The sequence below is a fragment of the Bos taurus genome, chromosome 15 (genome assembly GCF_002263795.3).
Source record: "Bos taurus isolate L1 Dominette 01449 registration number 42190680 breed Hereford chromosome 15, ARS-UCD2.0, whole genome shotgun sequence".
Classification (NCBI taxonomy): Eukaryota; Metazoa; Chordata; class Mammalia; order Artiodactyla; family Bovidae; genus Bos; species Bos taurus.
This window is the reverse complement of record NC_037342.1, coordinates 66,551,455-66,565,616: the sequence shown is the minus strand read 5'-3', so window position 1 is coordinate 66,565,616 and position 14,162 is coordinate 66,551,455. Positions and strand designations below refer to the sequence as shown.

At 43.5% G+C, this 14,162-nt stretch overlaps 1 protein-coding gene across 4 annotated transcripts in view; it reads right to left on the bottom strand.

Moving 5' to 3' along the window:
• LDLRAD3 (low density lipoprotein receptor class A domain containing 3) overlaps positions 1-14,162 on the bottom strand; it is a 271,800-nt gene that overhangs the window by 137,415 nt on the left and 120,223 nt on the right. For all 4 annotated transcript variants that reach the window (NM_001192619.1, XM_005216383.5, XM_010812783.4 and 1 more), the window contains exon 3: positions 6,813-6,938. In NM_001192619.1, the coding sequence (NP_001179548.1) occupies positions 6,813-6,938 (126 nt within the window). The remainder of the gene's footprint in view (positions 1-6,812; positions 6,939-14,162) is intronic.

Below are 14,162 nucleotides of genomic sequence, written 5' to 3'. Positions count from 1 at the left end.
GTGCCTCTAGGGTCATCTCAGAAGGCCAGTGTCTGGTGGTCTCTTTTCTTGAATGCTAAGACTGTCTTCTGGGCGTTCCCACATCCAAATCAGGCAGAGCAACCACATGGCACCCTGGCTGTGCCACTGAATGCAGCTGAAGAAAACCTGGACAGAACACTTGCAGCGGCAACTTTTAGATTCTGAAAAGTAAACTGGAGCAGACCAATTTGGGGGAAGAAGATCAAGATTTGAACTAGCACTGAAAGGGTGCAAAGTCTACTTTCTTTTACTCCTCTCAGACTCCCAAGAAATGGACAAATATCAGAGAGATCACAGAGAGTGAAGAACCTAGGAAAGCGACTCCATAACGTTTTTGAATTCCGAAGTGGATTCCCAAGCTGGACATGCATGGATCTTGTCCTAATTAGCACACCAGACTGTGATAACAGGCCACTGCCCAGCTTCCACACCACTGCCCAGCTCCCAGACTGAGCACTGGAAGGTGCAGACACAGGACAGGTCCAAGCAGCCACTGCAAAAACTGTCTGAGAACAACTGCAACCACAGCCCATAGAGGGCTGCCAGGAACTTGAGGCCTGACCAACAGGGTCATTTGTCCACTAAAACAAAAACATAAGCCTTCTCCATGGGGTCTAAACAAAACCCAAAGTGTCATACATAATGACCAAAATAGCCAGAATATAATCCAGTTTTTTACTTGGCATATGAAAAGACAGGAAAATCTCAACCCTCATGAGAAAAGATAATCAACAGACATTAACACCAAAATAAGGCAGATGTTAGAAATTTGTGACACAGACTTTAAAGCAGCTATTATACAAATATTCTAACAAGTAATCATGAACACTCGCAAAACAAATGGAAAATAAAAAGTCTCAGCAAAGAAACACAAGATATAAAGAAGAACCAAAAGAAAATTGTAGAACTGAGAAAATACAGTAACCAATGATGAAATGTAAGTTGGTACCGCCACTATTTCAAACTGCGGTGCTGGAGAAGGCTCTTAAGAATCCCTTGGACTGCAAGGAGATGAAACCAGTCAATCCTAAAGGAAATCAACCCTGAATATTCATTGGAAGGACTGATGATGAAGCTCCAATACATTGGCCACCAGATGCAAAGAGTGACTCATTGGAAAAGACTCTGATGCTGGGAAAGACAGAAGGCCAAACGAGAAGAGGGTGGCAGAGGATGAGATGGTTAGCTGGCATCACTGACTCAGTAGACATGAATTTGAGCAAACTCTGGGAGATAGTGGAGGACTGAGGAGCCTGGTGTGCTTAGCGACTTAGCGACTGAACAACCATCACTATGCAGGTTCCTCATAAAACTAAAAATAGAATTACCATGTGTGTGCTGTCTTTCAGTCATGTCCAACTCCTTCTGACCCCACAGACTGTAGCCCTCTAGGCTCCTCTATCCATGGAATTCTCCAGGCAAGAATTGGGAGTGGGTTGCCAGGCTCTCCTCCAGGGGATCTTCCTGACCTAGGAATTGAACCTGGGTCTCCCACCCTGCAAACAGATTCTGTACCACAGAGCCACCAGGGAAGCCCAGAATTACCATACAATCCATCAATCCCACTCCTGGGCACATATCCAGTATAAATCAAAAATATACATGCACCCTATGTTCACAGCAGCACGATTTGCAACAGCCAGGACATGGAAACCACCTAAATGTCCACCAACAGAGGAATGGGTGGAGGAGATGTGGTGCACGCATACAATGGAGTATTGTTCAGCCATAAAAAGGATAGAATAATGCCATCTTCAGCAACATGGATGGATCCGGAAATTATCATACTAAGTGAAGTAAATCAGAAAGATACCACAAGGTATCTCTTACATGTGGAATTTCAAATAGGCCACAAATGAACCTATCTATGAAACAAAAACAGGCTCACAGGCCTAGAGAACAACGGGAGGGTTGGGGGAAGGATGGAGTGGGAGGTTGGGATTAGCAGATGTAAGCTATTATGTGGCGTATGGATAAACAACAACATCCTATTTGTATAGTACAGGAACTATATTCAGTATCCTATGATAAACCATGATGGAAACATTTATTGTAAAAAAGAATGTACTAATACATATGTATAACTGAATCACTTTGCTATACAGCAGGTATTAACATAACATTGTAAATAAACTACATTTCAATTAAAAAAGACAAAAAAATACAGTAACCGAAATTTAAAAAAGTACCCTGTTGTAGGGGCTTTAAAGCAGACTGGGGATGACAGAGAAAAAAGGAAAGCTGACAAACTTTAGCTGAAGAGTAGAGTAGTAGAATCTATCCAATCTGGACAATGAAAAGAAAAACGATTGATTAAAAAATGAACAGAGCTTCAGGGACCTAAAATTGTTAGCAGAATCCCATTAAAAAAAAAAAGAAAGAGGGCTACAAATCAACTACAATTCAATTAAAGAGAGAGAAAGAATAGCTTAAAATGTACTAAGTATGGCAATAGACAAGATCCTACAGATTCAGAGAGACCCCTAACAGGATAAACTCAAAGAAATCCACATACCCAGATATATCATCATCTAACTGCTGAAAACTAAAGACCAAAAAATCTTCAAAGCAGCTAGAGGGAAACAGTCTGTTCTCTAGAGGAAAACAATTTAAAATAACTGCAACTTTCTCACGGGAAATGAGAGAAGCCAGAGGAAGTGGCACAACATTTTAAAAGGGCTGTAGAGGAAGGAACTGTCACCCCAGAATTCTCTATGCAGTAAAAAATATCCTTCAGGAAAGCAGGTAAAATAAAGACATTCGCAGATGAAGGAAAACTAAGAGCATTTGTTGCCAGCAATACTGCCTTAAAAGAATTGCTAAAGGAAGTTCTTCAGACAGAAGGAAAATGATATGAGAAAAAAACTTGGAACAACACGAATCAAGGAAGAGCAGTCAAAATGGTAAATATCTGGATAAATATTTATAATAGACAAGTCCTCTCCTCTGGAGTTCTTTAAAATATGCTGGAAAAGTTAAAGCAAGAATTATAACACTGTCTTTTGGGTTTAAGTGTGCTGATGGACTATCTATACAACTATGATATAAAGAGATCCAGAGAGTGATAAGGTTTCTACGCTCCTTATCACTCTATGGTTGATTCAAAGCCGTCTGTGAGAAGATTGACAGCTGGTTTCAGAACTTTTCTGCCGGATCCAATCCATTATGAAGCTCCCTATCAATTTTTCATCTAATGGTTTTAGTAGCCACTGAAGATCCATTTCTTCATTAAGGGTTATAAAACAGACATACTCTAATTCTCTCATTCTTCTATTAGCTGATATTCTTCAATTAAAAAAAGAACTTTCCTAAGTCAGCTATTTAATTACTCAGAAACACAATCCATGTACGAAAAGGGAGGATAAAGGTTTGACTCTTTCATGTACCAGTTTTCCAGTAGTGAACTAGAACCACTCTTCTCAAATGACAGATGATGGACATAATTTACTCATTTAGACTATTGAAGACCAATATCCAAACATTTAAATGATACAGGTCTTTAATTACGGCAGAGAGTACACAGGATGGCGCAACCATTTAGAATGTACATACCATAATGCACCACACCTGCTTTAATTGCCATTGGATTACTCTCCAGAATGTATGTATACACAACAGGATATAAAAAGAACCCCCCCCCACCTCCTTAGATGATAAGATTCCTGTGGACGCTAGGAAATTGAGACCAGGCAGATACTCACAAAAGGACGCAGTAAAACATGGGCACAACTTGTTTTATTGAGCTTCACTTTATTACACTTTGAAGATATTGCATTTTTTTTTTTTAAACAAACTGAAGATGTGTGGTAACCTTGCATTGAGCACGTCTGTGGCCACCATCTTTGCAACAGCATTTGCTCACTCCGCGTTTCTGTGTCACATTTTGGTAACTTAAACTTTTCTTTTATTATATTTGTTATTGGTGATCGGTGATCGGTGATCTTTGATGTTACTATTAAAATTTTTTTGTTCTGTGTTTTTAAATTAAGGTAGGTATATTGATTTTTCTTCCCAGACAGAATGCAAATGCACACTTCAGAGGCTACGCATAGAGTAGTCATAACTTTTATATGCACTGGGAAACCAAAAAATTCGTGTGACTCACTTTATTACAACATTTGCTTTATTGCTGTGGTCTGGAATCAAGCCCACTGTATCTCAGAGGTGTGTGTGTATAAAAGAACTATGCCTTTAGCCATTCAAAACCAAAGGCAAAATCCTAATAGACATGCTCTTCCCCTTAATCACTCAGTTTTGCTTTAAGCCACTTTGCATTTTTAAAGTCAATTACTCTGGCTACCCACCACACTCAGCACTTTTCAGATATCATCTCATCTAATCCTCACAACAAACCTGGAAAAAGGCTGTCAGTATCCCCATTTTAGAGAAAAGCCACTGTGCAAGCAGATTATGTAAGATGCCTGACTCATGCTTCCCCAGGGCAGAACACAAATCTGAGGCCAGACCCCAGCTCCAAAGTCATTCTGCTCAGCCAGGCCCCTGACCCTGTTAATGACACGCACCCTCCTGGCTAAGGTGGGTTTCAGCCACTTCACTACCATTCGACAATCTAGCAGCTCTGCCACAGCTCTGCCACTTGAGACTCAGAAGATGAAATAAGGCCACAGAAGGCACATGGGAGAGTTTTAAACTCTGTGGCCCTCTTGGGAGGGTACAGCAATGATTGTTCCCCAGAAAGACATAAAGAACACAGGAGACAGTCACTCTCCTCTTTGAAGACTTAAAATAGAAGCAACAGGGTAAGAGAAAATCAGTTTATCAAAACAATCACTAAAGTCATTAAAACTTTTGTTTTTAAAAAAATTAATAACATGAGAAAATGGTCACAATAAAGAGGACATCTCAATTAAGCATATTAGAGAAGATAGATAGAAACATAGATGGAGTGGGGGACGACTATCACAAAATAGCCCACATATTAACAGGGCTTTTTCCTAGGCAGTTTTGCTTTCTTCTTTATACTTTTCTATATTTTGCAACTTTTTTTTGCTGACAGAATGAGACTGTATTGGGAAGGAGTGCCTGGGTGGAGAGCAGGAGGGTGAGGGAACCCAGTATATTCTGCAACTTTTGCAATAATTGGAAGCAAAAAAAGGTTATTAAAATATTTAAGTGCAGAAAGTAAACATGTGGACCCGTCCACAGCCAACTACTACCTAAATATTTCAGGGGAAAGGTAAGAGAATAAATTGAGCTGTGACCAGAGGAACCAGCAGCAGGAACAAAGCAAACTGCTGTCTGAAAGGCGGGGAAGGTACACTTGACACTCACTGAAGCTGCTGAGTGTGAATCTGGACATAGAGGCGCTGACCAGGAAGGGACTGCATGTACGCAGACCAACGAGTAGTGAGGTGAGCTCCAACATCAAGACTGCCAAGAGGCAGGCAGGGTAGAGAGAACAAGAGGAAGTATGCGTGTGTGTCTGTCTCCTGATGCCATGGAATATTAGACAGCAGGTAAAAAGAATCGGGGGTGGTCACAAGTCAAGGAAAATGCTAGCTTTCTACTGTTTGGATATTTTTCCGAGAGCATATTCTTTTTCTAAATTGAGGTATAGTTGATTTACAATGTTGTATTAGTTTCTGGTGTACAGCAAAGTGATTCATACATACATATATACATACACATATGTTCTTTTTCATATTCTTTTCCATTATGGTTTATTACAAAATATTGGATATAGTTCCCTTTGCTATACAGTAAGATCTTGTTATTTATCTATTTTATATAGAGTAGTTTGTATCTGCTAATCCCAAACTCCTAATTTATCCCTCTCCCACCCTCTTTCCCCTTTGGTAACCATGTCTGTTTTCTGTGAGTGTTTTGTAAACAAATCCATTCATGTCATATCTTAGATGCCACATATAGCTGACCCTGCATGGTATTTGTCTTTCTCTTTCTGACTGATTTCACTTAGTATGATAATCTCTCATATGATATCACTCATACGATAATATGAGTCCACCCACATTTGCTACAGATGACATTATTTCATGCTTTTCTATTGCAGGGTAATGTTCCATTGTGTAGATATACCACATCTTCTTTATCCGTTCATCTTTGGGTGGACACGTAACTGCTTCCCTGTTGTGACTGCTGCTATGAACACTGAGATGCATGTATCTTTTCAAATTAGAGTATTCTCCAGATATATGCCTAGGAGCAGGACTGCTGGATCATACAGCAACTTGCAAAAGCATATTCTTACAGTGGAGAAGGAAATGGCAACACACTCCAGTATTCTTGCCTGGAGAATCCCATGGACAGAGGAGCCTGGTGGGCTACAGTCCATGGGGTCACAAGAGTCAGACACGACTTAACAACTAAAGGAGAAGAGATTCTTATAGTGTGTATATTATTAATATACATACATCTTTTTTTAAAAAAGAATTCAAAGTGAGAAGGAAAGCAAGCACCTAAACATGGGTGATGAGTGGGAGAGTCAATCAGATGAGGGTCTGAATGGGCCTAGAATTGGCTCTGCTCCTGATAAGCTGTGTGACTCCGGATGTATCCACTGACCCCTCTGTGCTTCACATTCTTATCTGTGGATGGCGATCACATGCTCACGTTCTCAGAGCAATCGTCAGAACTGAAAACAAGCTATGCTCCAGGTCCAGTGCACGTAGCAGAGACCCTGATAAATGGTAGCTGGGCCTCTGCACATACACACAAGGAAGAATGGTAATGAGTTGATTCCAGGTAACAACAGAAAAGGCCCTAGGCTGTGGTATAAGAAGCCGCCAGGATGCAGGGCCCCCAGCACTTACTGCAGTTCTCTTCGTCGCTGCCGTCTGGACAGTCCTCAAACCCATTACACCGGAAGCGGCCGATGATGCAGTGGACGCCGCTGGCACATGGGAAGAAGGTTGGGCCGCATTTCGACTTAGCCTTGGCTGCAGGAGGACAAACAAGATAAACAAGAGAGATGTCAGAAGGATAAGTTTTCTGAGCACTGCGTACCCAAGCCACTAACTTGGAGGGTACAACAGGGTCTGTTCACATCTACCTTGAAATCCTCAGAGTTTCTTACCACCAGCAGCCACTTCCAAAACCCAGCCAGAATGGAAACCCTCATGCATCATCCTCCAGGAAGGGGGTGACTCATCCACTGCTGCCAAAGTCCCAAGGAGCCCAGACACAGCCCCTGAGCCAGGGAGGCGCAATCAAAATGTGCTGAACGAAGGAATGAACAGGTGAGTAGGTGGATGATGGCTGGAGCTTGCTCTAAGGTGCTAAAGAACCACTCAGAATTCATACCCTGAAATCTCAAAGTAATCGTCTACACTTGCTGAGTGTTTACTAACCAGCCAATGTGCCCAGTGCTTTACATCATCTCATTTAATCCACCCAGCAACCACCCTATAGGCTGGTGAGCACAAAAGTGTAATTAACCTAAGAGTCCCGAGGCTACCACCCTGAGAAAGGTTTGCTTGCAAAGTCGGCCCTTGCTTGGCTTGCATCTGGGAACTTGCATTTCGGGAAGGTTTGCATCATTTTCTCTTGAGCGTGACTCGCTGTTCATGCAAACCATTCATGCAAACAGTGCATTTATGCTGAACCCCTGTCTTTCTTCTGGGAGTCTGGGACTTTGATACATGTTGGCAGAGGGTGCCTGCATGACCAGACCCCAGTAAAAACCCTGGGCACTGAGTCTCTAATGAGCTTCCTGGGGAGAAAACATGTCATATACCATGTCAAACTTGGTGCTGGAGGGATTCAGTGCCTCCTATGTGACTGCCTTGGGAAGGGACTCTGAGAGCCTGGACTTGGTGTCCTCTGACTTCACTCCTTCACCTGTTCCCTTTGTTGGCTTTGCTTTGTCTCCTTTTGCTGTAATAAATCATAGCCGTGAGTATGACTGTGTGCTGAGTTCTCTGATTCCTTCTAGCAAATCATAGAAACTGAACGTGGTCATGGAAGCCCCTAAGATAGGTCGTATCATGTCACAGAAATGCTCTGAAGAGGTGAAGTGACTTGCCCAGGGTTACAAGGCTTGAAAATCTGATGCTGGTGTGAGGCCCCTGGCACTCAGAACCCAGAAGCCATGCTCTCAACCAACTCCGCTGCACTGCCCCTCTGCCAGAGGCTGTCACTTCTCACAACAGAAGCCAGACTCCTGCCCAAAGAAATCCTTCTTCCACTCCGGCTGTACAAACAGTTTTAACAGAAACTGCTGTAACTCAGGCTTGATGGAGTGTCCTGCTAGCCAAACAGCCCTGTGGGGCAATGCGCTTTCCCATTCACAGGGCTGGCTGCTGTGGCTTGTGATTACAAGGTGAGATGGGATGTATTACTGCATCCTGGGTAGCGGGCCCCACCTAGCATCCCTCTTGTCTCCTGTCTAGAGGCAGGACCCATGGTCCTCAGGAAGGAAGGGCCATTTCTTTGGAATAAACAAGCAGTAAATTACCTTCATGTTCCTGCCATCAGTAACATGTCAATTTTGGCAGCAGCTGATACATGATCAACAGGGTTTTAAGGCCTGGGATATATCTAGGACTTAAAAACCCACATGGCTTTGTTTTAGCCTTAAAATATTTTAGAATGGTGAGAGTATGCTCTTCACAAAGCATGAACTTAGGAGAGTGTCCTGAGTTCAAATTGTGGTTCTATTCTTCATAACCTGGGCAAGCTTCTAAAAATTACTGAGCTTAGTTTCCTCATCAGTATGTAAATCTCACTGGGCTCTAGGAAGGACTCAGTGCAATAGTCTATATAAAATGCTTAGCCCAGAGCATGCCATAGAGTAGCTGCTCATTTAATGGTAGAGCTTATGCTATTTATTATCAGCATATTATATTATTATCATCACTAGGCTTACGGGATTTTAAAATTAATCCTTGGGTTGTTAAATTTCTTTTTCTGATAATCAAAGTTTAAGGAGTTCATATCTATGAGTTGATATGAAGTGATCTCCAGGATATACTGTTAAGTGAATAAAGCAAAGTGCAAAATAGTATCTCTAGCACTTTATCCACTCCGTATAGCAAAAGAAGGGGATCTAAGAAAACATTCAAGTATTGGCTTATCTGTGCAAAAGAAGTATAGGAAGGATGAATCAGAGACTAAAGAGACTGGATCCCTACAGCAGGTAGGTGGTAAAGGGCTGGAAAGGATGGGGAAATGGAAATGGAATGAGGTAGCCAGAATGAGAAGGCGACACTTCTCTGGGTCTATTTGTATAGCTCTGACTCTTAGAACCATGATAATATTCTACGTACTCAAAAAGTAAACAATTGAAATTGATACGTGTGCTGGGGGAGGAGGAATCAAAATGAAACATAAATAGCAACAACTGAACGTAACTATATTATAGATGAATAAGCAACAGACTGAAGGAGGTAAGGGAAGAAAAGAACTAGCCTAAGAAAACATTTGGAGAAGGCAATGGCACCCCACTCCAGTGCTCTTGCCTGGAAAATCCCATGGACGGAGGAGCCTGGTAGGCTGCAGTCCATGGGGTCGCTAAGAGTCGGGCATGACTGAGCGACTTCACTTTCACTTTTCACTTCCATGCATTGGAGAAGGAAATGGCAACCCACTCCAGTGTTCTTGTCTGGAGACTCCCAGGGACGGGGGAGCCTGGTGGGCTGCCGTCTATGAGGTCGCACAGAGTCAGACATGACTGAAGCGACTTAGCAAGAAAACATTATTTTGCCTGGATTCTATAAGGCTAAAGAAAAAAAGAATTGTTCACAAATACTCTAGTTATATTTGTTTCTCACAGGGGTATGAATCAGCAATTCTGCAACAGCCTTTTGTGTGTACTAGCGTTGAACAAATAGGTAAGTATATTACAGATAACAAGAGCAAGGTTTCTTACTGTCAGAGGAGGAAATTACAAATAAAGCAAGTGAGAAGACTAAAACAAACCCTGAGGCTTTGGACTGGAACTGAAGGCATCACTATGAACTCAAGGTTTGTAACGGTAGACAGGTAGAAAGATACATGTGTGTGTTAATGTACATACATATATTTCCTAGCTCCGTCTGCTAAGAAAGACTAGAAGTAGTACAATCCCTATAGCCATAAGCAAAGGCAGCACCTAGATCTTGGTTTCTAAATACCCGTTATCCAATAATGAGAACCAGGGCTCCTTGAAGAAGTGGTTCATTTCGGGGGGTGGGGGAAACAAGATAAACCTGGAAAGAAAGTAAGTAAGTGTTCAAAATACAATGGAGGCATGTCAAAAGGTCACAGGAGTGAACCTGCAGGAGCTCCCAAAGGCCAAAGTTAGAACAACTTGAGCAACAAAACTAACAGCGGTAGTATTGGATTGCAACCCCAAAATCTGTTGAACCCATAACTACTGAATAAATGTATCAATGAGGGAGAAGAATTCCAGTAAACATAGAAGAGATGTGGGAAGTAGAAAGTGACCAGTAAGCAGACACCACAGCAATAACTGTCAGAGCTGAGGCCAAGCAACAGACGCTCAAATCAGAGGCTCAGGCAGCCTTGCTCCCATCGCCTTCTCAGCAGGCAGGGAAGAAAGGCTGCCCACGGGCTTTGACATCTCACCTCAGAGCCTGTCTATAAACTCGACACATCACTCCCCTATTCAAAACGTCCATGCCCTCCCAACACTTTAGGAATGCCTACAGCTCCCATCACAGCATCAGGCGGCTCCAAGGAACCCCTCCGATCTGATGCCGAACGTTCGTGCTCCAGCGATGCTGGCCTCCCAGCACCTGTCTGAGGCCCCGTGCAGCCTGCGGCACCCTCTGCTTGGAATGCCTTTCTCTTAAGGGCCAGCAAGCCTCACTCCACTTTACTAAAGCCTCCTTAACCAGTTTCTACAGTGGAAACCTCGATCCCCAGCCTCAGGCATGTTAGCCCTCACTCTGCTTTCTTTTCCTGCGCAGGAGGAACGTCACTGGCTTTGTGCTGGGCTGTTTGATGCACATATACACACACTTGGACACTTTAACTCATCACCTTTTTTTAACTGAATTTCTCTATTGTTTTTCTTTATTATTTTTAAAAATATTTATTTTGCTTATTATTTATTTGGCTGTGCTGGGTCTTAGCTGCGGCCCTAGAGATCTTCAGTCCTCGTTGCGGCATGTGAGATCTTTAGTTGCAGCATGTGGGATCTAGTTCCCTAACCAGGGATCAAACCTGAGCCCCCTACATCGGGAGCTTGGAGTCTTAGACCCTGGACCATCAGGGAAGGCCCTCATTCACCACTCTTCAAGGAGTGTGAATGTACAGTGGCTATCATAGGCACCTAATCAATACTCACTGAATATACTAATGATCCTAGAAAAGGAGAGACTGGGCTGGGTAATCACAGCTAGCATTGAGTGAACGCTTAGTTTGGGCTGAGCACTGTGCTCTACGCTTTACAGCGACCGTCCCATTTACTTCTCACAAAACCCATTTTACAGATAAGAAAACTGAGGTCCAGAAATGAAGGTGCCTGACACTGCTGATCAACAGAGTCAAGGCTCAAACTTTAATTATTGATTCATGTATGAATGTGAGAGTTGGACCATAAAGAAAGTTGAGCGCTGAAGAATTGGTGCTTTTGAACTGTGGTGTTGAAGAGGACTCTTTGAGATTCTGTTGGACTGCAAGGAGATCAAACCAGTCAATGCTAAAGGAAATCAACCCTGAATATTCACTGAAAGGACTGATGCTGAAGCTGAAACTCCAATACTTTGGCCCTCTGATGAGAAGAACCGACTCACTGGAAAACATGATGCTGGGAAAGACTGAAGGCAGGAGGAGAAGGGGACAACAGAGGATGAGATGACTGGATGGCATCACTGACTCGATGGACATGAGCTTGAGCAAGCTCCAGGTGTTGGTGATGGACAGGGACCTAGGGTGCTGTAGTCCATGCGATCACAAAGAGTCAGATACTAATGAGCAACTGAACTGAACTGACATCTATTATCCTGCCTCCTTAGATACTTTTAAGGCTCAAGCCAGCTCCAAATGACTAGACAAAGAAAGAGAATGAAAACAACTGTACGTGAATTAGGTACCATTCAATTAACCAGCTCTTTGGCCCTGGCCCTGCACCATCTTCAGGAATCTCTACTGAGACTCCTTGGCTTGTCAGTGATGCTCAGCTACCTTCTCTGTCAGGGAGCAAGTCCTGTTATGATTTATATTTGCACCGGCAGATGCTTGCTCAGGCAACCGCAGCACGGATCACCGGCAGCCTGCCGAGCGTCTGGCAGAGGCTCAGAGAGAAGCCCGAAGCTGACAACAGCTCCCTGCTTGCATGGCCCCCCGGGGGGGGGGGGCGCTCAGAGGAGTCCTGGACAAAGTCTGATCGTCCCCAGCTCACCCCCATTTCCATGAAGGGAAGATTTCAGCAAGACACTCAGCAGACCCTGGCGGAAGCCAGAAGACTCTCTGTGCCTAAAACCGCCTGACAGAGGCCAGCCGGGTGACTCCATCCCACTGAACACTTGAATCCGCCGCGCTTCAGGGGCCTGCGCCATGAACTCTCCAAAGCAGCAGCTTTCACCAGCAGCAAGACAGGGCTGGGGGCTCCCTAGGGGGCTGGGTTATTTCCTGATCTGAGCCCTCCCCTTCCTTTTAGAGCCTGACTGTCACAGCTCTGGACTTCACGGATCAGTAAAATAGAACATTTTAACAAAAAAAACTAGGTGGAAGTGGATGAAGGAATAACAAAATTGTCAACTTTTTTTTTAACCAGAAAGGACATAAACAAATCTGCAATAACCTCTACTCACCATTGCCCTAAAGGAAAAGCTACATTAGCATCCAAAATGCAAGAAGGCCATAGCACTTGGACCAGTATTTGGAGCTCATGTCAGAACGAGAGAGGGGAACCAAGAGACACCCGGTGTCATCAGGTTGTGACCCTCTCAGAGCGAAGACTCCCATCTTCCTATGGGTAACATCTGGGGCCCAGCAAAGAGTCACAGAGCTTCACTGGTCAGGGAACTGGATCCCACGTGCGGAAACTCAGAGTCTGCACGATGCAGCTGAAGATCCTGTGCTGCAGCAGGACCCGGTACACCCAAGTAAATAAATAATTCTTTTTAAAAAAGCTGTGAGCTCATATTCAAACAGCAGTCATTTTCACCAAAAAAAAAAAACCCCAAAAACCAAGCTCATTAAGAATTCTTAAACTCTTAACCAGGTCTATCCATTTTTTAAGGATTTACACTTTACCTGAGCATAATACAAAACAGAGTTCAAGGGACCAACATTTTTTTTACTGCTCTCTCTTAGTGAAAAAGTTGGCTTAAAGCTCAAGATTCAGAAAACAAAGATCATGGCATCTGGTCCCATCACTTCATGCAAATAGGTGGGGAAACAGTGGAAACAGTGTCAGACTTTATTTTGGGGGGCTCTAAAATCACAGCAGATGGTGATTGCAGCCATGAAATTAAAAGACTCTTACTCCTTGGAAGGAAAGTTATGACCAACCTAAATGGCATATTAAAAAGCAGAGACATTACTTTGCCAAGAAAGGTCCGTCTAGTCAAGGCTATGGTTTTTCCAGTAGTCATGTATGGATGTGAGAGTTGGACTGTGAAGAAAGCTGAGCACTGAAGAATTGATGCTTTTGAACTGTGGTGTTGGAGAAGACTCTTGAGAGTCCCTTGGACTACAAGGAGATCCAACCAGTCCATTCTAAAGGAGATCAGTCCTGGGTGTTCTTTGGAAGGAACGATGCTAAAGCTGAAACTCCAGTACTTTGGGTCGCCTCATGCGAAGAGTTGACTCGTTTGAAAAGACCCTGATGCTGGGAGGGATTGGGGGCAGGAGGAGAAGGGGACAACAGAGGATGAGATGGCTGGATGGCATCACTGACTCGATGGATGCGAGTTTGAGTGAACTCCGGGAGTTGGCGTTGGACAGGGAGGCCTGGCGTGCTGCAGTTCATGGGGTCACAAAGAGTCAGACACGACTGAGCGACTGGACTGAACTGAACTGAACTTGGCAAAGAACAAAATGTTTCTGAGCATCCTACTATCTGTCAGGCCCTGAGTCAGTTGTGTGGAGATTCAACAGAGCTCTCTAACTGATGGGATTAGCAGGCTGGTCAATGAGCCTCTGCATGCAGTGCCGTGACTGCTCTGATGGGGGAGCTAGAGGACACCTAATCTCAAATTGGGGAACAAGCT